Here is a 27,767-nt window from a genome sequence, read left to right on the forward strand (position 1 = left end):
GTGCTACTACTAATACTAACATACAAATTACGTGAATTTGCTTCTTTTTGTTATTTAAAAGGAGTAAGTCCCGAAAAACTGGCTTTGATCTCTCAGTTTTTGCAGTACTAGCAGTTTATGCAATTTGGCATCTCTCATTCCATGATAAATTGTCGGTGGTAATGAGGTGTTTGGTCTCCCACTAATGCACTGATGAGGCGTTTGGTCACCTCCCAATGAACTATAAATAACTACTGAGATGGCTTCTGGCTTAAGGAAAAGGCTGGGGGTACATCACTTTAGTAATAAATGCCATTATACTTCTCATTATGGCATCTACTTCTCATTGTATACTTCTCATTAAGTGTTATTTATTCGTAATGCACATCATTACAAATAACACAATGTTTTTGCACTGACAACTCAATGCAAAAACATTATTACATGTGAGATCAAAGCATAATATCCTTTATACAACGAAAAGGGAAGAACCATACTTAACTGGCATGTGGCTAATGTCCTGCATGGTAATGAATAATTATTAAACTTTAACAAGGAGCAGCTGTTAATAAGATCAGCTTTTAGGAGTGTGTTAACCACAAAGAGATTCATGTTCAAAAAAGCTCTTGTATTAATAAGTTAAAGCAAAGGACAGTTGCTTTAACTTATTCTGAAGCAAAATCAACATGACGCTCATCTGAGTTGAAATCACTTTACACATAGATCAGTCTACTTTCTTTACATTTCTTAATCAATAAAGACAACAGCTTTATTGGTTATTTATTTATATAGGAATTTATATTTATTCATATTAGCAAGGTAAATTCTAAATTTTGTCTTTGGAGAATCTCTATAATGGGCATATGTCCTTTATAGAGATTAGATATGTCCTTCATATAGAATTGCTACATGAAGGATATATCAATTCTACATACTTTAACACAAAATTTAGCATATAACATGCTAACATAAATAAATATTTCAGAGACTGCTGGTAGTCATTGCGGTACAAGTAAACACATGGGTTGTGTTAGGGTAGCTAAGAATAGAAACAGGTGCATGTATACCTGCGTGTACACCAATGCTAGGAGTTTGGTAAATAAATTTGATGAATTTGAGGTATTGCTCAAAACATCAAAGGCAGATATGTTGGGATATCAGAGACGTGGTGTCACACAGATATAAGTAATGCAGAACTGGAATTTGGGGAATACAATGTGTATAGAAAGGATAGACAGGACAGGAGGGGAGAAGGGGTTATGCTATTAATTAAGAAACACATAAAGTCCAAGGAAGTGAAGCCAGTCGACATCGATGGACAGGGCAGTGTCGAGTCAGTTTGGTGTGACATAAGCATAGGGAAATCAAAATTGAGAGTAGGAGTGTGCTATAGGCCTAATGACTCTGATGAGTATAATAAGATATTGTACAGGGAAATAGAGTGGGCCAGTAAATCAGAGAGTCTTATAATGGGGGATTTTAATTTCCCAGATATTGACTGGAATTTGTGGGTTGGTCACTCGCACACTAGCAAGGCTTTTGTGGATTTATTGGATGATTGTTTTCTATATCAGCATGTTCGTGAGGCAACAAGAGGGAGCAATACTCTTGATCTGATTATCAGTAGTGATTCTTCATGCATTAAGAACCTGCAGATAAATGAACCACTAGGTGGCAGTGATCACAGTGTGTTGAAGTGGGATTTACTCAAGGAGGTAACTACCATCAGAGGTAAAGGGAAGGGTTTTTGTTTTCGTAAAGGAGACTATGATGGTCTGAGACAGTATTTAAATTCTGTACAGTGGGACCAACTGATGATGTTACCAACAGCAAACTCAAAATGGGAAGCATTCAAGGAACTAATCTTGGAGGCTACCAGGCTTTACATACCAACTAAGAAATATTGTTCAAGGTTTAGGCCTAAATGGTTGTCAGATGAACTAATGAGACATGTGGCAGAGAAGAAAAATGCATGGGATACATACAAATTAATGGGTGACATGGAAGCCTATGATAGATATAAGTTAGTCTGTAACCAAGTCACAAAGGAGATTAGGCAGGCAAAGGCAGACTACGAAAAATCCTTGGCAAAGGATGCAAAGAAAAACAGAAAAGAGTTCTTTACATACTTGAACTTGAGAAGGAAAGGGATGAATCAGATTGGTCCACTGGATATTGATGGTTCAACAGTTGAGGATCCTGCTCAGGTGGCTAACAATCTAAACGAGTATTTTGCATCTACATTCACGCATGAGGAGTTATTCAGGAAGGAGAATGATGTAGGTAAAGTAAACATTGGCAATGAGCTGGATGATTTTGTAATAACTGAGAGGAAAGTGGAGGAGAGATTGTTGAGGATAAACATAAAAAAGGCACCTGGGGTGGATGGGATCTATCCAGTTATATTAAAGGAGGCAGCAAAGGAAGTATGCAAACCCCTAGCCATAATTATGAGAGCTTCTTTGGACTCAGGGGAGGTACCCATAGACTGGAGATGTGCAAATGTAACCCCAATTCACAAAGGAGGATCAAAGGCTGACACAAGTAATTATAGACCTGTTAGTTTAACTTCTGTTCCAGGTAAATTAATGGAGGCACTGGTTAAAGAAGCACTGCAGGATCATCTAGACAAGAATTCCGTTATAGCTCAGATGCAGCATGGTTTTGTTAAGGGCAGGTCTTGCCTGACCAATTTGATTGGATACTATGATGTAGTCACAAAAGAACTGGATGCAGGGAATAACTTTGATATTATATATTTGGATCTTAGAAAGGCTTTCGATACTGTTGCACATGGAAGACTGCTGCACAAATTGGAGCAGTGTGGCATTGGAGGCAAATTGCTGCTATGGATAAGGGGATGGTTGAGTGGCAGAAGACAGAGAGTGGTAATCAATGGACACTGCTCAACGTGGACTAATGTTATTAGTGGAGTTCCTCAAGGTTCAGTGTTGGGTCCGTTGTTGTTTTCGGTGTTTATGAATGATATTGATGATGGGATATCAAGTTTAATGTCCAAGTTTGCAGATGATACAAAGGTTGGCAGGGTCGTTAAGGACACTACTGACGCTATGCTGCTGCAACAGGATCTGGAAAGGTTGAACAGATGGGCTGAGAGGTGGCAAATGAAGTTTAACATTGACAAATGTAAAGTACTACATATGGGAAACAGTAACCCCAGAGCAACGTATCAACTCTGCGGTACTACACTGACAGTGGTGGAGAATGAAAAGGACCTGGGGGTAATTGTGCAGTCAGATATGAAGTTCTCTGAGCAGTGCAGACGAGCTGCAAGAGTAGCTCATGGTGTCTTGTCAATGATATACAGGAATTTTTCTAGCAGGGATAAGGAGGTGATTATTCCCTTGTATAATGCAATGGTTAGGCCACATCTTGAGTACTGTATACAGGTCTGGAGGCCTCATTTCAAGAAGGATGTAGAGCTGCTGGAACGGGTACAGAGAAGGGCAACAAGATTAGTGAATGGAACAAAGGGTTGCTCTTACGAAGAAAGGCTTAAGTTTTTAAGCCTTTTAAAATTACAGAGTCTGGAGACTAGGCACCGGCGAGGTGATCTGATAGAGGTGTATAAGGTTTTGAATGGTTTGAGCATGCTCAATGCCAATGGGATTCTTCATCTTGCTCAAAATAATCACCTCAGAGGGCATAAATTCAAATTGAGGAAGGACGGATGTCGGATAGATGTGCGGAAATTTGCCTTTGGCCAGCGGGTGGTTGGTTGGTGGAACCGACTTCCATCACTTGTTATTGAAGTTGATAGCCTAAACAAATTTAAAGCTCAACTGGACAGGTATTTCGAACGAACGGAGGGGTGAAATGGGAGTGGGTTTTTTTTTTTTTTTTTTTGCTGATGCTGAATAAGCTTGCTTTCTTGCATCATATGCCTCTACTAATGCTAATGCTAAATTATTAATGTGAAGCATAAGTAAAAAAACATTAATGGATTTTTTTCCCTATTATTCTCATTAATCAATATAGCAAAATTTAGTCAAATATGGTGGATGAGATTGAGATAACCTTTCGCTATAACACTCTTCCATCTTAGAAAGAGCCATACTAATTGCATAATCAGTATTTTGATCTATTGTGATGGCTGCTCTGTCTGATTTCAATCAAGCCGAAATGATATTTCCCAAGTGTGGGAACAGACAAATCACAGAACATCATGAGTTTTTGCTTCAGAATAAGCTAAAGCACATTTAAGTCTAAGACTATTTATGATAAAGTAAGCATTCTTGAAATATCACTTTTTCAACTTAATGTTTGTTCTAGCTTGAATCACTTTGCTAATATCAAATACCTTTTATAGTTTAGATATACATATACTAGATTTCATACTTTTCAGTACTGTTGGCTTTCTCTTCTTCAGTTCTGTGGTCTTCAAACCTTAGAAGTCCACTTCGAGTAGCAACAAAAGTAGTGGTAATACCATGCATCTTGATCGTTGTTCCCCTGTAAACAATCAAGGAATATCACCAAACTAAAGAAATTATTTTTTTATAAATATCACTTCCATTATGTCATTTGTCTTTATTATTAACCAAATGAAATTTATCAGTCCACTGACTGATGAATGACTGCTTATAAACAATAAATAATTACTTCCTTTTTATATAAAGTCTATCAGTAGATAATTAATACATAATATTAAAATTAAGATTTATTAACTGGAACTAATATTTAGATTTTCTTAAGTTATATTATTTAGTTAAAATTTTGTTAAAATACTTGCAATAAAATTTAAGAGTTCTTAAAATAATTTAAGAACTTGACTAAAAACATTGCAATAAAAATCATGCAAAATCACATTACCTGGGAATTAATGCCAGTAGCAGACCTAGTGGGCTTATGCATTAAACAATGAAGTATAGGTTAGTGGTGCAAGAAGAAACAGTAACATATACAGAGAGGAACAGCCTCAGTACCAAAGCAAACAGCAACATACGAAAGAAAAAAATCCAGTTTTTTGCACTTTTCTATAAATTTTAATATGACTGTGCTTTAGGTCGTATACATTGGGAATATAAATTATTACGGTCCATCTTGGGTTTAAATAGTAAATATTTTTAATCTGATCACATGCTATATGTAAGCATTAAAAGGAGGAAAAAATAGCTATTTCAATATGCATTTTTTTTAAATAAAATTTTTTTAACCCTCCGTGACTTGCACCCTCAAATATAACAAAAACTCTTGTGGTGTCTGTGTGATACCCCTTTTCATTTTAATTATAAAAAAATAATTTTTAGCTTTTTAATTGAATTTAAAATGGTGATCTATTATGAATAACCATTATTTATGATTCACTAAACAAGATTAAAAAACATTGAATGAAAATAAACAACAAATACCAATAAAATGAAGAAAGTTTTTATCATAACCCAGAGTGGTGTTTGGGTTTCAATCTGGGGATTGAAACCCAGCCACTCACATGGCATCTGTCAGATGCAATGTGAATGTCCATATTTTTGTCAGCTGTTTTTGTTTAGCAAACAGCTGACAAAAATGACACTGATGTATAACAAATGCCACATGGAAATGAATGTTACCTAGAAGAAAGGTAGTAGCTGCTTTTGTTCTTCTGGTGTTTGTTAAATGCTTAACAAAACTGTCTTGTAATTTGTAGTATATCAAAATAGAAACAAAATATACTACATAACCAGTTAGAGAACACTGGTGGGCAATGGTACATGGAAGAATTTGATTTCATTTATAAATTGAGAAAAAAATAAATAAATGAAAATAAAACAGTGGCACCTGTCAGGCACATGTTAGCAATGGAAGGTAAAATGTTTTTTTGAAATTTTAATATTTTCTAAAAGCATAAAAGGCTGTAACTGTACATGAATTTAGACACACTTTTATTTGTGTAATGAATGGGTAATAGTCAGGCAATATCCAGAGTGTCCCTAATGAAGAGAAAACTTTTACTTTTCATTATAAGTAAAGAAAAGATTTTAAATCAGAATTCAAAGAAAAGAAAAGTTTATAATATGCAAACTGTGTTCAGGTATGATTTTCTGAGATTTCACTTCCTAAAATTATTCACTGCTAAATCTTTGGGATTTAAGTACAGTATCTGAACACCCCACTGGACATAGCAAAAGCATATGATATCCAACAAAATAAAAAAAAGAGTTCTTTTTGTTTATTCTACATTTTAATATTAAAATGTTATATAGTATTAGTAATAAAATGGCATAACATTGTAAGGAAGCAAACTTATTCTCCATTGACCCCAGGGGGGGCTCACATCTGTTGAGTATGGGGTCCTCAAGCTGGATATCATCATTCTTCTCTTTCTTGGTGATTCCCATCTATTTCTGACTGACTCTCTCTCTCTCTCTCTCAGGGTAATTCAGAATTTTTTTTTTTTTTCCCTTTTTTGGCTGGTGCAGCATAAGCCTCGGGCTTCCTTGCACCATATAGCTAATAATAATAATTCCCATTTTGAAAAAATGGCTATCAATTTTTCGCTTAAAATTTTGAAGAACTTGCTGCTACAGCCACCCTTGCAATCACTATTATGTTAGTAAAGACTTTCCACAACATACTGCCCAAAGGTAAATTTCATAAGATCTAGTCTTTTATCACTCCCTGAAATATTACAGTTGTGTCCTCCAATTCTTGCCTCAATCACTAGTGATAATATTGCTCTCCTATTCGTTTTACTAATCATCCTCAGGCTTTATACACTTCAATTAAATTCCCCTTAAAGTGTTTAATTGCTAAGTTCTGCGAACCACATCTTCTAGAACATTCTTACAGATAACAATAACTCTTTTACTTGAATAATGCTCTTACTTATAATAAATTTTAGTGCTCTTACTTGTAATGCTCTTACTTATAAGTAAAAAATAAATAAAAAAGAAAACAGGAATTTTTTTTTTTTTTTTTTTTGGCTGAGGCCGTATAAGCTTGCTTCTTTGCATCACATGCCTCTACTAATGATAATGGTCATTACCTGATAAAACCTGGCTGAGTCAGCTTTTTGTATTATTGTAGTAATATTTTAGTAATAAATCATTTTATAATTAATCAAAATAAAATAGCAAAATTTTATTATTAAAATAATTTCAGTTTAGTAATGAAAATGTATATATCAGGTAATGATAAATTCTGACTCAGCCAGATTTAATGTTTGTTTGTTTGTTTTGTTTGGTTTTTAGGAGCATTAGCAACTAAGGCCATATTGCTCCGGGAAATGCGGTGGTCATTCCCTGATCTTTCCGCATCTTCCGTATTTGGTGGTGACTGGCTCGAACCCCGGTCTAATCAAGAAGCGTGTGCTACGCACTGCTGCTCCCTCCCACCAGCCAGATTTAAGATTCAGTCAGATGGTTAAAAGAAGTAAAACATACATGAAGACTGGTACGAAAGTAATGCCTCATAATTTTTTACTTTCAAATATGGTGCCGTAAATCATTTTGTGTATCATTGAGTGGTCACTAGAAGTCTCCAGTTTTGCAATACTAAGTGGCGCTGTGATCGGTCTCACGAGTGCAGCATGGATAGTTCAAAATGGTAGATGTTACAGATATATGTATCAAGCAAAGAGTGGTGACTGAATTTTATGTATAGTCACAGGTGACGAAACCTGGATTCACCATTATGACCCCAAAACAAAGAGACAATCGATGGAGTGGCACAGTCAAAATTCACCATGCAAGAAGTTCAAAAGACTGCCTTCTGTCAGTAAAGTAATGGTGACAGTGTTTTGGGACAAAGATGAGGTCTTGCTTGTGGACTGATATGTGGAAACATTGATAAAGTTGAAAGCCTGCATCCACAGAATTCGACCGGACAAAAAACCTTAATGAGGTTCTTCTTCTCCATGATAACACATGACCCCACACCAGTCTGCACATGATGGGGGCCATTGCAAATCAGTGCACCCTAGTGCACTGTTTTTCCTCACCCCTCTCAAAGCCTGGATCTTGCACCTTCCATCTATCACCTCTTTGGCCCACTGAAGGATGCACTCCATGGAACCCATTTTTCAGACGACGACCAGCTTAAGCATACTGTTCGCGAAGCCCTCTGATACAAGAGTAAGGGTGCCTCCGTAGCCAGGTGGGAAGGAGCAGCAGTGCGTAGCACACGCTTCTTGATTAGACCAGGGTTCGAGCCCATCGCCACCAAATATGGAGGATGCGGAACGGTCAGGGAATGACCATCGCATATCCCGGAGCAATATGGCCTTAGTTGCTAATGCTCCTAAAAACCAAATAACAAACAAACAAACAAACAAACAAGAGTAAGGAATAACTCAGAGATGGCAGAAGTGCATAGAAAATGATGCTGACTTTGTGGAAAAATAAGTGTTTATTAATGATTGAGGATTAATTGATGTAAAAGGCATAGTTGTAGGAATTAAATTTTCTGAGAAAAAAAACATAGGAGGCATTATTTTCATACTGCTCCTCCTATTCAGTATTATTAAAATTTGGACAGTCAATGAAAATATGCTGGATAGATAAGTGTCACAGAGCTCTCACACACACACACACACACACACACACACACACACACACACACACACACACACACACACACACACACACACACACACACACACACAGGAGGCTCATCAAACCTGAGCAGAAGAGTAATGGCTGTGTCCTATTGAAAGCCAAGGGAGACAGCTCCATCTTTACAATTCTGCGTCGATTAGATGTTTTTATTGCAGGATTAATATAATATAATTTTTGGTGGTCTGTCCATGCCACAAACCTTTCCATTGATGATTCAGCATATTATGTATAATTTGTCTTTAGTCTGTATGGGGACTACAAACCAGATTTATCTGCGGGAACTGTTGATTGGGCTGTGGTATCAGCTAAATCATTTCCCCCTAATCCAAATGTGGAAAGGGAAGTAGCAAAAGCAGATGTCAAGTTCATGTTCATAAAGAGAATGTATTATCTGTTGAATCCTGGACATTCTGATAAAGGCTGTAATGTGTGTAAAGAATCTGTGTATATGATATACTAGTGGTATTGTCTAGTTCTTATATGATCCAAAGCTAATTTTATGGAATGCAACTCAGCTGTCTGTCAGTATATACATATTACCCAGATATCTGTATGGATATAGCAGAGTCTGGAAAGAAAGCACAAGAGCCCACAAATGAGAAATCTATATGAAATTGCAAACAATCACTTTTCAGCAATATTAGCATTAGTAAAGGCATATATGATGCAAGATAGCAAGCTTGTATAGCATCAGCTGAAAAAAAAAAAAAAACCCCATACCCTTCTCATTTCATCCATCCACTTGGTCCAAATGTTTGTCTAGTTCTGCCTTGAATCTGTTTAGGCTATCAACTTCTACGACAGATGGAAGTTTGTTCCAGCAATTATCCACCCGCTGGCTAAAGGCAAATTTCCACACATCTATTCTACATCTGTCCTTTCTTAATTTGAATTTATGCCCCCTTAGGTTCGTAATCTGAACAAGTGGAAGGATCCCATCAGAATTCAGCGTGCTGAACCCATTCAAGGCCTTATACACCTCAATCAGATCACCGCGCAGGTGCCTAGTCTCCAGCCACTGCAATTTGCAGAACTTAAGCCTCTCTTGATAAGAGGATCCCTTCATTCCCCTCACCAATCTTGTTGCCCTTCTCTGTACACGTTCAAGTAAATCTACATCCTTCCTAAAATGAGGCCTCCAGACCTGTATGCAGTACTCAAGGCGTGGCCTGACCATTGCCTTATACAAAGGGATAATCATCTCCTTTTTCCCTGCTAGCAAAATTCCTATATATCATTGACAAAACCCCATGACTTGCCCTGGCAGCCTGTCTGCATTGCTCAGAAAACTTCATATCTGCCTGCACAATTACTCCCAGGTCTTTTTCATTTTCTACCACCTTAAGTGTAGTATCACACAGTTGGTACGTTTCTCTGGGGTTACTTCTACCCATATGCAGTACTTTGCATTTGTCAAGGTTAAACTTCAGTTGCCACTTCTTAGCCCATCTGCCCAAATTATCTAGATCCTGTTGCAGAAGCACACTGCCATTACTGTCATTAACAACCCTGCCAACCTTTGTATCATCTGCAAACTTCGACATTAAGCCTGATATACCTTCATCAATATCACTGATAAATATACAAAACAACAGTGGACCTAACACCGAACCCTGTGGGACCCCACAATTAACATTAGTCCAAGAAGAGCAACACCCATTGATTACCACCCTCTGTTTTCTCCCACTTAACCATCCTTTTATCCATTGTAGCAACTTACCCTTAATACCATTCTGCTCCAATTTGTACAATAGTCTTCCATGCGCAACAGTGTCAAAAGCTTTCCTGAAATCCAAATATATGATATCAAAATTATTTTTTGCATACAGTTCCTTTGTAACCACAACATAATATCCTATCAAATTTGTCAGGCAAGACTTTCCCTTAACAAACCCATGCTGTGTATGAATTATTGCTGCAGTCTTATCTAGATGATCCTGCAATGCATTTTTAACCAGTGACTCCATTATTTTACCAGGAACAGAAGTTAAACTAACTGGTCTGTAATTACTCGTGTCACCCTTCGATCCCCCTTTGTGAATTGGGGATACATTTGCACATCTCCAGTCCGTAGGAACCTCCCCTGAGTCCAAGGATGCTCTCATAATTATGGCTAAGGGTTTGCTTAGTTGCTTTGCCGCCTCCTTTAATATAACTGGATAGATCCCATCCACCCCAGGTGCTTTTCTTATGTTTAACTTCAACAATTTCTCTTCCACTTTGCTCTCAGTTATTACAAAATCATTAAGTATCCTGCTACAATTTGATAACCTTCCGTCATTTTCAAACCTTAATAATTCCTCACATGTGAATGTAGATGCAAAATACTCATTTTGCCTCTACATCTGTCTTTCCTCAATTTGAATTTGTGCCCTCTCAGGCATTTATTCTGAGCAAAAGTAAGAATCCCATCAGCATTGAGCATACTCAAACCATTCAAGGCTTTATACACCTCAATCAGGTGCCTAGTCTCCAGATACTGTAATTTGCAACATTTAAGCCTTTCCACATAAGAGAAACCCTTTGTTCCATTCACTAATCTTGTTGCCCTTCTCTGTACTCATTCCAACAGCTCTACATCCTTCTTAAAATGAGGCCTCCAGACCTGTATACAGTACTCAAAGTGTGGCCCGACCACTGCCTTATACAAGGGGATAATCAAGTCCTTATTCCTGCTAGAAAAATGCCTGTATATCATTGAGAAGATGCCATTTCTGAGCAGTCTGCACTGCTCAGAAAACTTCATATCTGCCTGCACAATTACCTCCAGGTTCTTTTCACTCTCTACCACTGTCAGTGTAGTACCACACAGTTGATATGTTACTCTGGGGTTACTGTAAAGTACTGCTACCCATATGCAGTACTTTACATTTGTCAATGTTAAACTTCATTTGCCACCTCTCAGCCCATCAGTTCAACTTTTCTAGATCCTGCTGCTGCTGCAGCGTACTGTCATTATGTCATTAACAACCCTGCCGACCTTCGTATCATCTGCAAACTTGGACATTAAGCCTGATATACCATCATCAATATCATTAATGAATACAGAAAACAACAATGTACCCAAACACTGAACCCTGGAGGACTCCACTGATAATGTTAGTTCACGAAGAGCAGTGTTCATTTATTACCACTCTCTGTCTTCTCCCACTCAACCATCCCTTTATCCAGAGCAGCAATTTGCCTCTAATGCCAAATTGCTCAGATTTGTGCAGCAGTCTTCCATGTGCAACAGTATCAAAAGCCTAACTAAGATCCAAATATATGATATCAAAATTATTTTTTGCATCCAGTTCCTTTGTGACTACATCATAGTATCCAATCAAATTGGTCAGACAAGACGTCCCCTTAATAAACCCATGCTGTGTTCGCATCTTCTACAGCATGTTCATAGATAGCATGTTCTTGTTTATACCAGGTCAGAGGAGATGGCATTATTTATTCTTACAATGAATACAATCACTAACTGTATTTAGCAGATTTGAACCATGGTCCACTCAAAGTTCATGTGCTTCTGCACCCTTGTGCCTGACTGCTTTGCTACATCCTGGTGGACTTCTGAAAATTCTAGCTCTTTTATTGTATGGCCGTGTCAGATATGTGTTACAAAGGCAACAAAAAAAAATTATGATTGCTGAATTAAACATGGAGTTATCTCTGTAATTCGAGGCTTTAGCCAACTGCATTCATTGGACATATCAATTAAAATAACCCTTTAAAGTAATCATGTTTCAGGAGTGGACCAAATAGATGGAGGCACCAAATCATATTTGACATTAACAGGGTGAATGACGTGCCCAACCATTTCCCAGGTGTGCGTGAAATGGGTAAAAAATTGTGAGAGTTAGGAAAATACAAGACAATTGGCAAGTCTTTCAAGAAATGCGAAATCAGCAATGTCCTTGACTGCCCCAAAGATGACGCACTCTTTCAAGCAAGCTTGAAAGAGTGCTTCCTGGAAGAAAGTGACAGAAACATCTAAACAACACACATATTACACAACCGCAGCATAGGTGAATGACATTTGGGAGTCGCTCCACATCAAACATATGTCCATGTGATTGATATAGTATATAATAAACAAATACAACAGACTTTCAGAATAACAGCACCTTCGAGGATTCAAGGTGGCATTATTTCAATTTTTCCGTTATCTAGAAAGTTTTATTTTTAATATATTTAATGCAGAAATAATAAGGCTAAATAAGAAATAGAGGGATTAAGAATGCGATATTATTGACTGCACACAAAAAAACATAAACATGTTGATGATCCAATGTTATATTCTGCCATTAATACACTCCTACTTATGCCTCATTCTATTTTCTTTATTATGCCAAGTTTAGTCTGCACGGGTAGCACAGTGGTATCATCACAATCCTCCCCACACTGGGTGGAAAAGGCCTGGGTTCGAATCCCGTTGATGATGTGAGGAACTTTTATGGGCTTTTTTAACTCCACGCCTGAGAGTTAGTTGGTCTCAGGTGTAGATAGCAAGGTTTTCCCTCCAGAAACTGGGGTTTTTTTTGTCCAACAAAACAGGCAACTCGACCAGAGAACACACGCAATTTACCGATAAAATGCACATCGGTATATGAATTAATTTTCTGGGTAACCCTAATATAATAGCTTGGACTATATCAAGTTTATCCCTAAGCTTCAATGTTGTTTTTCTTTTCTTCTCTGGATGAGGTTTATTAACTTTAGGAGCCGTAGTGCGGGTTTTTAGTTTAAAATAAATGTAAAACAGCGATATAATCTGTGATATCAGTACAGAATTCACTTTCAAAATTGTAAATGGAAACAAATACAGTAATCACATGACTTGCCATTTTCTTTTTTCGGCAATGCAAGACACCTGCGCTGTATACAAACATTCGATCTCAATGTGCTGTTAGCTCGAATATTCCATTATTTGGGGTGCAATTATTTCAACAGTCTACTGTAATAATAATTCAAGATTTATATATTTAGCAAACTGATAATAAAAAAAAAAAAAAAAAGGAAAAGAAAAAAGAAGCTCTTCAAGGAGCTTTAATGTGAATAGTAAGCTTAAGCCAAAAACATTTTTGTGTGCATCCGACTGCAAATTTGTTCTTTAATCATGTATGGCCACAAACATAATATCCAGCTTCAGCTAAAATATATATTATATGAATGGACTATGTAATATGCATGAAAAAAAAAAAAAGAAAAAGAAATAATAACTCTGGATTTATATTTATCCAATTTTAATGATGGGGATGGTTCAACAAATATAAAATTTCATGAAAATTGATCCACTGGGCAAATGTTAGAAGACACCTAAAATATGGGCTAAAACACTATTAAATATTGCATCAATAAAAGGTTTGAAAATTGAGGGTTTGGTTGCTTTTGGTAATATAGTGTATAGAGAGAAAACAATATTCAATATATATCCTTTCTGGAAAAAGGGTATATAGTAAATAATTTTAAAATAGCATGTAAAATAAAATAAAATAATTACTTTATGACTTTATATATGTGTGCAGTTAAACTAGGAACAAAGAAAGAAGGGGAGAAACTCCATATCAATACATTTTGCATGGAAGCAAACATATGTCACATATATGTAAACCTGGATGTTAGCAGAAAAACTGGTAATCACACAAAAAACACTGGAGGGGTTATTATGCTATGCTATCCATAGAAATGAATAGTATATCACTAAAAGTAAACAGTAATTCCAAAAAAAAAAAAAAAACATATTCTTTATAGCTTTCTGAAAATGTTAACAAATTCAGATTTGAGCCATTTAAATATTTACTTCAGATTTTCTTGGATAAACTTATTTACCTAGGAAAATCTAAAATAGGAAATATAGATTTTCTATACTAGATTGTCTAATATAGACAATTAGTATAGGGGGAAAAAAAAACACAAACAAACAATAACTGGAAACAATTTTAAAAATATGTTAATAATGAGCATTGCTTTGTATAAAAAAAATGGATATCTATACATTTTAATGTCACAATACACTGAATATTTATCTTTTTGATTATATAATTAATAGCATTTCCATCCCACAAGCTTACTGAAATTTTTATTGAGGTACAAAAAAACCCAAAAAAAACTGGATTTTTATCTTGGCATGCCCACTGGTATGCAGAGCCAAGAGCAGATTTAAAGAAATATTGCTGCACTTACCTTATCCTGAATGCTAAGTAAACTTGAAATACTTACCTTCAGCATTAGGGACAGAATGGATTTTTTATATAGCAATTATATCAACTTAAGTTAATTTTGAAAGATACTCAGAAAGATAGACTCCTTACTTTTTTTTTAAAAGATGATCTAAACACATGCAACATATATTTTCTGCATTATTTCAGTTATTATTATAAGCATAATAACTGAATGTGTCCTTAATAATACCACCATAAACTCTTTTCATCATGGTTTATGAGACTTGACATAGTGTTTAATACCAGATTTAAATTATTCCAGTGTGCGAGAATTGTTAATGTGTAATAAGTCACTCCTTTTATATCTTTATCTTATAAAAGGAGTGATACACGTTAACAATCCTCACTCACTAGAATAATTAAAATTAAAAAGATATAAAAAAAAAACAACATTTTGGAATTCAAAAGTGCATCACCAAGGATGTCAAAACTACTACTCAAGATTTCTAAAAGGTACAAACTAAAGGTTATAATGATTTATGCACCAACATTGAGCCATGATGATGAAAAGGTTTAAGAAACGTACACCGAAACTGAGAGACTTCTAGATGAACAGAAAACTCACTGCACCATTATTATTCATTTTTTCCCGGACATAAACAGGATCTCCCAAAATGATAATGCACCATGTCATAGTGCCTGCACTGTGCATTAGTGGTTCGAGAAACATGGTGAAGATATCCCCCATCTTGGTTTGACTAATAGCCTCAATCCAACCAAACACCTGTGGAATGTTTTAAAACAGTAAGTGAGATATACATGCAACTATCATCTATTCTGACACTGTGGAAAGCCTTGCAGGAAGCATGGCTTCAGATCCTTATAGATGTCTTCAGATATCTAACAGAACTGATGCCTAGGCAAATAGCTGCTGCTATCCATGAGAATGGTAGCCCAACACAGTATTAGGTAGGTGATCATAATAACCTATAATTTCCCACAGGGAAATAGTGAATCTCATAGCAGAACATTTTTGGAAATTGAAATGATAGCATTAATGAAGGATTTCAATATTAAATAATTTCTGAAAAATGTAATACGCATATTTCCTGGTGCAATATAGTCAGGTTTAGGTAAATTAATGAATCACCAAGCTAAAGATGGGATGAACAATGAAGTGATACAATTTTATGAAACCACAATTATTAGTTCTATAAGCAACACAGAAACTCAACTAAAGAACAGAAAATAGTTATTACTGGTCTTAAAATGGGTTAAAAATTTCGAGATAAGACTGAAGTAACACTACGACTGTTATAGACAAAGAAGTATATGATAACAAAATTAAAACTTTTTTCTGGATAGCAGCACATACCAAGAAAATGATCCCATTCAATTTACAGGAAAAACAAGTTAAAGCCAAGTTTATACCTCTCCTAGCAATAAATAAATTGATGAACAGCTATGCAAACAAATGAACATCAATAATTTTTAAGAGCCCCAGATCTTTGTCTAACATAAAATTACACTAACAAGATTTTTGAGCATGTTCAATAATCAGTAGAATTATAACCCAGGAAGAAAAATTTACGGTTGATTGGTAAAAGTTCTTAAACAAATAGTCCTTCAAAACCATTTGAAAAAAACAAAAAAACAAAACATATTTAATCAAAAAAGTTGGAAGTAACAAAGATACATACAGACCCATGATATTTTGCTGTCTTTTTATGAAAACTCAATGTTTATGCATTACAGGAATGAATACACAATATGTTATTGTTGGAAAACACCAAACAAAACTTACAAGAAATTAATGATCAGAGATTACTTAGCATTTACGAGATCTTTAAAAATCAAACAAATAATTTTGTTAGCCTTTCAGTAGGCCAATTGTATTTTCCTTTCAAGAAATATTTGATATAAAAAGTTTAGTATGGAGAATTTTTTATTCCCAATTTCAGTGGCAGTCTTCATGCAAAATTCAGTATCAAAATGTCTTGAAGAGAAATTTTTATTTTAAATCATATGTGGTAAAATGGCCATAAAATGGATGTCAGAAATAAAAATTAATGCAGGAAAAAAAAAAGAAAACAGTAAAAGGAAAGGATTAAAATATAGATTTTATATTTGGTAATTCAAAAAGAAAAGAGAAAGAAGATACAAATAAACCTGTGTGGCTTAATTTCTTTGGTGATAATATTAACTCCAGATTAACCCCTTAATTCTCTTATTAATTTCTTAATCTCATTATATACTCAATTATCCCCCCCTCCTCACCACACGCATATATAAAGATACTTGCATTAACATTTAAAAACACAAAGAAACACACAAAAAAAACCAAGTTAGGTAATGTAGACAGTGCATACTGTGTACATTATCTAATAATGTACACAGTATAATGTGTCTGAAGTGCATTATACTTCAGACACATTATACTTTTTAAATTTATTTATTTATTTATTTCTTAAATAACTGAATTTCTTCTTTTTCTGTAATTAAAAGAAGTGGAAAGTCAATGACTAATATACACTACTCTGCATTTTGAAAAAAAAAAAAAAAAATCATTTATGTTTTCTCAGAAAAGAGTGTTTCTGAATTATTCTCTAATGCTGATTTTAAAAATGACTTCCATTTGATGACCAAATCATTTTGTTTCCATTCTTTCAGGTTTTTGCCAAAAATCACAAAAGAAAATTCAATTTCTTCCACAAAATTTTATTAATTTGGTAGATGTTGCACACTGAAATTATAACAAAATGCTACTTTTGCCAGACTTTTATATTTAAATATATGTTGAAAAAACTATTAAAAAGGGCAGTGTGATAAAAAGTCCATTAAACTCTCATTTTAAAAACTAATCTACGATGTGTCAAATTTTTGTTTCTTTGATATTCTTGCAGATATTTCTACTGTACAGTCCTTCTCCAGCATCCAGCAATAGTCACCCATCATGTTGCCATTCTACCTCCCTGGTACCTCATCTCCATGTCTTTAAAGTGGTCAATGTGAGAGTGCCAATCTGGGAGCAGTCAATGTGGGAGTGTAAAAAATGTACCTTTACACTCAGGTTGCAGACCAGTTTTTTTTAAAGTTTGCCAATATATTTTAAACTATATTCTTGTAGTCTGGATCTCTGTTGTACCCTAAGAAGTTTGCAACGACAGACCCAAAATTAATCCACACCTATTTTTCTCTTTTACTCATAGTTCTCTCAAAACCTCACTCCCTCATCAGTTTGTGAATTTGAGGTACAACAAAAATATCTTGTTTTAGCTTCTCTTGGGTGATAAACAGGAATTTAGTACAAAGGTAGTTGAAGCAGGGACCTTCCTGAGGTAAAGCTTTCACAAAATGTTCCATCAAACCCAGTTTGATGTTCAAGTAGGACAGTTTTATGTTCAAGTAGGGCCTACCAATGATTTATGAACTATGTTCTTTGATCCAGGCAACAAACTGCTCCCCTTTAGCAAGACCTTGATATCCCAGTACTTAGTCCTTGTTCAACTCTCCCACTCACAAAAAAAGTAAGGCATTTCAGTGCAGTCAGCTTGCTGTCCAAGTGACATGCCTATCACTTTAAAGTCAACATAGCCCAACAAACTATGTTCTTCATACTTAAGATTTGTCAATAACTTCAAGTTCTCATATGTTTCTTTCAAATTCACAGAGTGAGCTACTGGAATTGACTCATATTTATTTCCACTGTGGAGCAACTTGAGACTCCTCTTAGATGAGTCAATAAAAAAAAAAAAATTGAGACTCCTCTTAAATGAGTCAATAAAAGGTCTCCAATTTGCAGGATTGTAGCTAATTCCTAAATAGTTCATTTAGTTCATATTGCTGCAAAAAAACATAGAACTGTTCTCAGAAACGTAGGGGAGTAGTTCTCATTCTCTGCATCTGTATCCCACATTCACAAGTTTGACTTAAGTCTAGAACCAAGGATTCCTTTGGTAAATTTAAATCTTTTACTCGATCATTGAGTTTGTGCTGCAAAAACAGTTGGACACTGGACTCAATGTCTTCAGGTATGTAGACTTCAGTTTCATCTTCAGAAGCTTCACTGCTACATTCTCCAATATAAGTGGAGGGCACGGAATCAGCAGGTTATCTCAAGGTGTGACTGGTCTAATGGCAGATGGAATATTAGGATATACAGTGCTCTTCTTACTCTTTGCACTGTATCTCTTTACATTAACTAAGCAAAAAATAACAATCATCACAGTGGTTTGTAGTCTCCTGTCAAATCATGGGAATTGCAAATAGTATAGCCTTCTTTTTATCAATTTTCTACAATCTCAATGCTTCAACACAGGGTCAGCAAACTTTATGTGGAGCCCACTGTTTATCTTGGTCACCAAATTTTACTCCAAAATAAGAACAAAAAACATTTTTCACAAATTCTTGTCATTTTTTGAGAACTACATAACTTCCATAAATATAAGAAAATAAGCTCGGATTTACTCACTTTTCAGCAAGTTTGACACAACCTCAAAAGTACTGAGCTCACACTGATAAACACTGCTTGATGGAGCTCTCAAGATCAAGAAACAAATGACTGAAGGCAGTGTTGCCAACATGTGAAGATTTAGTTTACAAATTCCCAGAATTTACTCCTAACTTAATACAATCAATAATACAATTCATGATATCAACTGAACTGATTTTCAAAAAAAATAGTATGTGATAGGAAAAAAATGAATAACATTTCTGAAATCAGTGTAAAAAAACTTAAAAATAGTTATTAGTTTACAAATATCGAAAACCATGCAGAGTAGTGTTATCTTTTTACCAATTAATTAACTAATAATATACAAAAGTAATTGTTTTCAGTCACTGCACGTACATACCTCACAATGTAATATCACTCAACGTTTCTAATATTTTACTTATTTTCTCCTCTCTTTTAATAACAATTGAAGTATGTAATGTATTTCACGTTTCTGCTTTGATATTAAGAAAATGATAATAATTCATGATTTATATGTTCAACAAACTGATAAGCAAAAACCCCTGAAGTTTCATATGTGCAAACCAAGAACATTTATTTTCTGCACATCTGCCACACTGCCCACTCATTTCTCCAATGAGCACACATCACAGAACATAATATCTGGTGCTTCAGCTAAATATGCAGTCCATGGATAGCCTATGCGATATATGAATGAAAAAACAAAATAATATAACAAAATAATTGTTTAATTTCTTGGTTCAATTTTAATGACATTTGGGTTGGCTCGACAAATTGTTTTAAAAGAGCCAAATATAAAATTTCATGAAAATGCACTAGGAATTGAGTTATTACTTGAGAGTAGGAAGCAAGCAGACAAGACACACAGACAGATGGACATGGTGAAGAAACTTTATACATATACGCTAATGCACCTAATAGAGAAAGTATCACAAATAACCACCACTTGATACCCTTGAACAGCCATATATATTAGTGCCAATCAAAAAGTGCCACTTAATAATAATAGCAAACTGATTAATATTCTGATCACAAGTCACATTAAGAAAAAGAATATGATATCTAAATGAATTCTGTTACACACTCATTATTTATATAAAAATTCTTTTATTATAATTCTGATGTCGTGCATTTAAATACCCACTTTATCTAAAGGTATTATTAAAAATTTTTCATTTTTAAAAAATAAAGCTTTTCTTCAGTTTTAACATGTACTATATTATATAACACAATGTACATATACAAAATAAAATTATATTATATTTAACATTCTAAGTCAACTCTATTCCATTTTCTTGTTGTTTTAATGGAATCATCTTCTAATTAATTTTCAAAGCCTTTAATTTTAATGTTGATTCTAGGTGCACCATATTTATTTATAGTTTTCTAGGTGCACCATATTTTTTACTACAGTAATAATATAGGGAGTACAAAAGAGAGCACTCACCTGATGTTCTCAGGTCAGTGCTTTCTGTTGCTTAAAACATTAAGATTATATAAAAAATGGAAAAAAATATGAATCAGCTCTTGGCTCAGACTGAGGTAGTCTCTTAATGCAAAAATAACATACACATATTGAATTTACAAATGACAATGTTCAGGGTTCATAATTCAATAAGTGATATGTACACTGGCAACCATAAAATTGGCCTTGTCATAAATAACGTTTTTCTGCATACTAAGAATTTTATATTTCTGACAGAAGGAGAATAAGATATGATTATGGAATAATCATTGTAATTTTGGGCATAAAATTATAATCTAACTTCACTAAACAATGTAATGCACTTGCTGCAAAGAAATAAACGCTATGTAATGATAAGCAAATTTTATAACTGCCAATCAAAGTATACATTAATTCAAAAATTGGAATGCATATACAAGTGTGTATTTAATCTAGTTTACTATATTTAATAATACAAACAAATAAATATGAATTTTTCACATTTTTTTTTAAATTTTAAAAATCAAGATCGATAAAACATTTATAGTGGAATACAAATTAAAAAACAATTTCAAAGCAACTCACTTATCAGGACACACACACACACACACACACACACACACACACACACACACACACACACACACACACACACACACACACCAAAATCCACAACATTTCAAGAAGATTGTTATTTTTGATCATAACTTTCATATCTGAAAATACTTCACTAAATGTCAGTTAAGTGAGGCAATTGCCTTGGATGAATAAGATGGGTGCTGCAGATTCTCAAAGCCACACCTGATTGCAAAGTCCACGGTGTGAGCAGTCTTGTGAGTAGGAGCATTGTCAGCTAGGAGATGAACATTTTTAGCTAGCTTCCCATGTCTCACAGTGGGCTATTCCACTTTAGCTATAGTGGCAGGTTCTGTGCTGAGGTGGGTCTTTCTCTTGGGTCACCATGCCCACTGCTTCACCCATACCTGAACTGTCATTTCCAATTATTCAATCTCATATGATGGGCAATCCTCCCCATACTCATATACAGTGGTCATCTCCTCGTGGATATGTTTTGCTTCTTTCCTTGCAAATAAAGAAATTTTATAAATATAAATATAAATATTTGTATTTATATTTATATTTACAATTCCTTGCAAATAAAGAAATTTTATAAATATAAATATAAATATTTATATTTATGTTAATAGTGGCAAATGATGCAAGAAATAAGCTTATACAGCATCAACCAAAAAAAAAAAAAAAAAAAATCCTATTTCACCTATCCATCCCCCCTCCAATAATTTCTTTTGGAAGCTTGTTCCAACCATCAATCACCTGTTGGCTGAAGGAAAGTTTCTGAACATCTATTCTGGCAACCACCCTTCCTCAATTTGAATTTATGCCTCCTCGTGTGCAAAGGAAGAATCCCATCAGCACAGAGTTTGCTCAAGCCAATCAAAGCCTAAAACATCTCAATCAGATCACCTCATAAGTGCCTAATCTCCAGATTCTGCAATTAGCAGAACTGAAGCTTTTCTTGGTATGGGTACCCCTTTTCTCCTCTCAACAATCTCACTGCCCTTCTCTGTACCCATTACACCAGCCACTACATTCTTCCTAAAATGAAGCCTCCAGACCTGTATGCAGCACTCATGATGTGGCCTGACCATTGCCTTATACAATGGGATAATAACATCCTTATCTCTGCTAGTAATATCCCTGTATATCATTGACAAGTCCACATGAGCTCTGGCAGCACTTCTCTGAAAACTTCATATCTGACTGCACAATTACCTCCAGGTCTTTTTCATTCTCCACTAACCTGAGTAGTACCACACAGTTGGTATGTAACTCTGGTGTTACTGCTACCCATATGCAGTAGTTTGCATTTGTCAATGTTAAACTTCAATTACCATTTCTAAACCCATCTACCTAATTTTTCTAGATCTTGATCATAACTTTCATACCTTCATTAGTCATTAACCCACCCCACCTTTGTATCGTCTGCAAACTTAGACAATCAGCTTGATATACCTTCATCACTATCATTAATAATATTAATAAATACAATGGTCCAAGCACCAAAACCTGTGGAACTCCGTTAATAGCATTAGTCCACAAAGAGCAGCATCCATTGATAATAGACACAGGACCATAGTTCTCCACAGAACAACAGCTGCCAGCATTAAGCCGAAATGTTAACCTGACATGCCTATCACATTTTTCCATCTTCTGCCAGATTGCTCCATTGGTAAAGTACTTAAGAGATAAATATTGCAATGTGAATGCTACCTGTGGCATGGCTGTCCCAGTTGTCCAATATTTTTTAATATGAGGTATAAATAGTGTAATATGATTTTAGCAATGAAAACACCTCGCAAACTAAAAATCATATACTTGGATTTCAGAAAAGCTTTTTATACTGTTGCACATAAAAGACTGCTGCATAAACTGGATCAGTGGGCATTAAGGGCAAGTTACTGCTCTAAATAAAGGGATGTTTGAGTGGGAGACAGAAAGCAGTTATTAATAGACACTGTGCTTCATAGAATAATGTTATTAGTGTAGTCCCCAGGTTTGAGTGCTGGGCCCATTGTTGTTTTCTGTACTTATTAATGATATTGATAAGGTATATCAGGTTTAATGCCTGATATACCTAAGTTTCAGATGATACAAAGATTGTCAGGATGGTTAACGGGATAAACTACTGCAACAAGATAAACTGCAGTAGTTTATCCTGCAATCAGGATAAACTACTGCAACAAGATCTAAAAAATTAGGAGATAAGCTGAGAAATAGCTGATGAAGTTTAGCACTGACAAATGCAAGGTATTCCACATGGGTAGGAGTAACTCCAGAGTAACTTATCAACTGTGTGGTACTACACTCAGGGAGAATGAAAAAGACCTGGAGGTAATTGTGCAGTCAGATATGAAATTCTCTGAGCAGACATGCTGCCAGAACAGCTCATGGTTTTGTCAAAGATATACAGAAATTTTGCTAGCAGGGATAAGGTAGTGATTATCCCTTTGTATAAGGCCATGGTTATACAGCATCCTGAGTACTTTATACAGATCTGGGGGCCTCACTTTAGGAAGGATGTAGATCTGCTGGAAAGGGTGCAGAGAAGGGTAACCAGGTTAGTGAAGAGAACAAGAAGGTGCTCTTACCTAGAAAGGCTTCAGTTCTGCAAATTTCAGTGTGTCAAGACCAAGCAATTGCAGAGAGATCTGATTGAGGTGTTTAAATGTTAATGGTATTTTTTCACTTGCTGAGACTACACACATGGGAGGGCAAAAATTCAAGTTGAGGAAGAATGGTTGCAGGATAGATAGGTGGAAGTTTGCCTTCAGCCAGCAGGTGGTTGATTGTTGGAACGGGCTTCCATCTGTTGTGGAAATGGATGGGTTTAATATATTCTAGGGAGAACAAGACAAATTCTTGGAGGTTATGGATGAGTGAATTTTTTTTTTTTTTTTTTTTTGGCTGATGCTATATATAACATAAGCTTGATTTCTTGCATCATTTGCCACTATTACTACCACAACAAGAATTACAAAATATGTCAGGTGTGTGTGTGTTGCCTATCTGTAGTCATGCTAGTTTGACTTCATGTCTGTTCCAATGTATACTGGATTTCTATAGTTTGAGATATTTCTTTATACAGAGTCGTTTGTTACCAATTTGACTCTGCCACAAGTATTGACATTGTTCAAGGCATGACTTGTTTATAATGAACTTGTAGTCTGATACCAGTGTACTAGATTGCTCTATAGCAGGGGTGGCCAACAAGTAGATCACGGCTTTAATTTCGGTCGATCACAATGAATTTTAAATATATATAAAAAAAATAGATTAGTCAAAATCTAAATGTTATTATTACTATGCATATGCTTATTACAAATTCGTTGAACAACGTGACTACTCTTGTTGCCGTGCAGTTATTAGGCTTCTTTTTAAAAAATTCACGCGGTTATGTTGTGGAGAGCATAGTGTATGTGTCGAATTCTTATTTAGCTTACTTAATATTAATAAATGGACAGTACTTATACGTTAATTTAATACCCTTTGATTTTAAATGAATGCTACGAAAAAGAGTAAAATGTATCATTTTCATCAAGAGTGGGAACTAGAATACTTTATTATTATTATTAGCCAAATGGTGCAAGGAAGTCTGAGGCTTATGCTGCACCAGCCAAAAAAAAAATTCTCGAGTTACCCTGACAGTGAGAGAGAGAGAGAGAGAGAGAGAGAGAGTTAGAAATAGAAAGGAATCGCCAAGAAAGAGAAGAATGATAATATCCAGCTCAGGACTCTGGGTGTGCCAAGCCCATACTTACAAGATGTGAGCCCCTGGGTAATGATAAAAGAAAAATGTTGTTTGATTTGTAATGCTTCTGTGGCTATGCCCAAAAAAAAGTAAATTTAGAAAGGCACTTCAATGCACTCCATGGTAAATACCAATCGGATTTTCTGCCTAATACTGATTTTAGAAAAAATTAATTAAAAGAACTTACATCCAAATTATTTGCACAACAAAAGCTTTTTATAACACCTAATTTACAATCAAAAGCAGTAACTACAGCATCATTTAAAGTGAGTCATCTTCTTGCAAAAAAATGAAAACCATTTTCTGATGGTCAATTCATTAAAGACACATTTTTAGAAATAACAGATTCTTTTTTTGAAAACTTTAAGAACAAAAATGAAATTAAAAGTGCTCTTCAACATCTGCAATTATCTCGAAATACTGTGTGATGCATTGAAAAAATGCATGCTCACATTGCTAATTGTATGTCCTTTTATTTAGAACTGGATGAATCTACAGATGTCAGTGATACAGCTCAATTGCTCATTTTTATTTGTATGGTTTTCAATGATTCTGCCACTAGAGAACAACTGCTGGGTATGGTTTCATTAAAAGAAAGAACTAGAGTTCTTGATATATTTACATTTAAAAATTTTATTGAAAAAATAAATTTCCACTATTTAAGCTCATATCAATAACAACAGATGGAGCTAAAGCAATGACGGGGCTTCTTAATGGATTCATCACATTGTGCCAAAAGGATGATGAATTCCTAGATTTTTTGAGTTATCCTCTGTATCAACCCCCAACAAGTGTTAGCCAGCAAAAGATTAAATACTAAAAATTTTATAGACATAACTTTCAAAATCATGAATTCCATCAGAGGACAATCTCTTCAAAGGAGACTTTTCAAAATGCAACTCAATGAAAATGAACCAGAACTAATATTACACACAGATGTGAGGTGGCTGAGGCAGAGTAAGTTTTTACAGATATTTCAAAATTTGCTGATTGAAATTAAAAAATTTGTTGATCAAAGGGGAGATGATTATCAGCATATTACAAGATATGGAGTAGTTGTGTGATCTGGCTTTTTTGGCAGATTTTAACAGTAAATTAAGTGATCTGAATTTGGAATTACAAGGAAAAAATAAAAATGTGGGTGACATGATTAGTAGTATTTCTGCAAAATATCAATTTTTGGCAATGGCTAAGGATTTCAAAGAAAAAAAAAAATTCAATCACTTTGCAAATATGCAAGATCATTTGCAAAAATATCCTGTTTACGAATTTAATAGTGAGAAATATGTTTCTGAAATTGAGAAATTTGTGGATGATTCTGAAATCAGATCAATTCAGTAATTTTAAAACAATTGATGACATTGTTCAATATATTTCTTATCCATTTAATGTCGACTTATATACAAAACAAACTGCAGAAAAAAATCGCTGAGATTTTTCAAATGGAGAAAATATTACTTGAAAATGAAATTATTACATTGCGAAATGCTATCCTTCCTAAAAGCCCGATCATCAGAAAAAGACTTTTGGAAATATGTTTGCCAAGAAAAGTATCCAATTGTAAAAACATGCAGTGAACTTTTAAATTGGTGTTTTGGTTCCACATATCTATGTGAATCGGCCTTTTCATATTTGAAACAAACAAAGATGAAGAATCGCTCTACTCTTACAGACGATTCAAGGTTGGCCTTATCACAGTATATCCCCGATTTTGAAAGCTTAGCAGATGACATGAACACACAAAACATCACATAAATTAAAATTTTAAATACGTATGAATTTAAAATAAGAATTCTGAATTGTATTTAATTTTAAAATTTATAAACATTTTTCAATATGTGTTGATTAACTTTTTTAACCATGTGCAATGAAATTCTTGAGATGGTAGATCACGGCACAAGAAACAAAGTATATTGCACCACAAATCCAGTTGGTCACCCCTGCTCTATAGGATATACTGCAGTTTTGGCAGTTAGGTTGGCATGTTCATTTCCAGTGTGACCAGATATCCAACAAAAGTGAACTTGTTGTTTCTTCTGATTTAATTTAGTCAGAGTATTCCAGATCTGTCTAAGTAAGGGATTACCATTCTTTGTATTCCACTGTAAAGCTTGGATAGTGCTAATGGATACAGCACTGTGCATTGTGTAATTTGTAGCTACATGGATGGCACAGAGTTCTCCAGTATAGCTTCTACATTCAGTAGGGAGTTTGTTGGCTATGGTAACATTGGGAAATAATGCAGCTGCACCAACATGTCTGTCAGTTTTAGTTCCAGCCACATAGATTAGCGTGTACTTGGTGTGCTGAGTTCTCAATGCAGTATGAATTTGCAGTATGTTCTGTTGGGATAAGGTGTGTTTTCCCAGGCTGTGAATGAAAGGTCTCACAGTGGTATATGATACGTACAAGGTGAGTTTGTATGAGAGGCAGTAGGCTGTACCATACTAAAGTTAAGCTACCAGTCAGCAAGCAGTGAGCAAAGGCGTATCCTGGTCGGTGGGTTTATAGATGTGTAAAGGCTGTATAGGTTTCCCATTTGGGAGAGAAAAGTCCATTCAAAGTGGGGTGGTTTGGTTGCCTTTTGAGTTTTGCTGCATAGTTGAATAAAAGCATTTGTGTGCAAAATTCAAGGAGATTTCATCTGCTTCAGTGTATAGGTTCTAAACTCGTGATGTGGAGTAAACCCCCAATGCAAGAGTAAAAGCACTATGATGTACAGGATCAAGCCAACTTAAAGTACTTGGTTTAGCTGAGCTATAATCTACAGAACTATAGTCTAGACATGACATGGTACAAATACAGTAATGTGTGGCAATTGGCTCCCCATGTTGTG

General features: G+C 35.0%; 1 protein-coding gene across 6 annotated transcripts in view; it reads right to left on the reverse strand.

Annotated features, from left to right (window-relative positions):
* The window catches only part of LOC150091205 (voltage-dependent calcium channel subunit alpha-2/delta-3-like), a 1,918,419-nt gene that overhangs the window by 379,227 nt on the left and 1,511,425 nt on the right, over positions 1-27,767 (reverse strand). For 5 of the 6 annotated variants that reach the window (XM_090374703.1, XM_090374689.1, XM_090374699.1 and 2 more), the window contains 2 exons: positions 4,813-4,845; positions 4,339-4,452 (listed from right to left, as the gene is read on the reverse strand). In XM_090374703.1, the coding sequence (XP_090230829.1) occupies positions 4,339-4,452; positions 4,813-4,845 (147 nt within the window). The remainder of the gene's footprint in view (positions 1-4,338; positions 4,453-4,812; positions 4,846-27,767) is intronic. The other variant, XM_090374695.1, reaches the window with a different exon arrangement.

Source organism: Mastigoproctus giganteus, chromosome 1 (genome assembly GCF_048544385.1).
Source record: "Mastigoproctus giganteus isolate SK-2022 chromosome 1, ASM4854438v1, whole genome shotgun sequence".
NCBI classification, from domain to species: Eukaryota; Metazoa; Arthropoda; class Arachnida; order Uropygi; family Thelyphonidae; genus Mastigoproctus; species Mastigoproctus giganteus.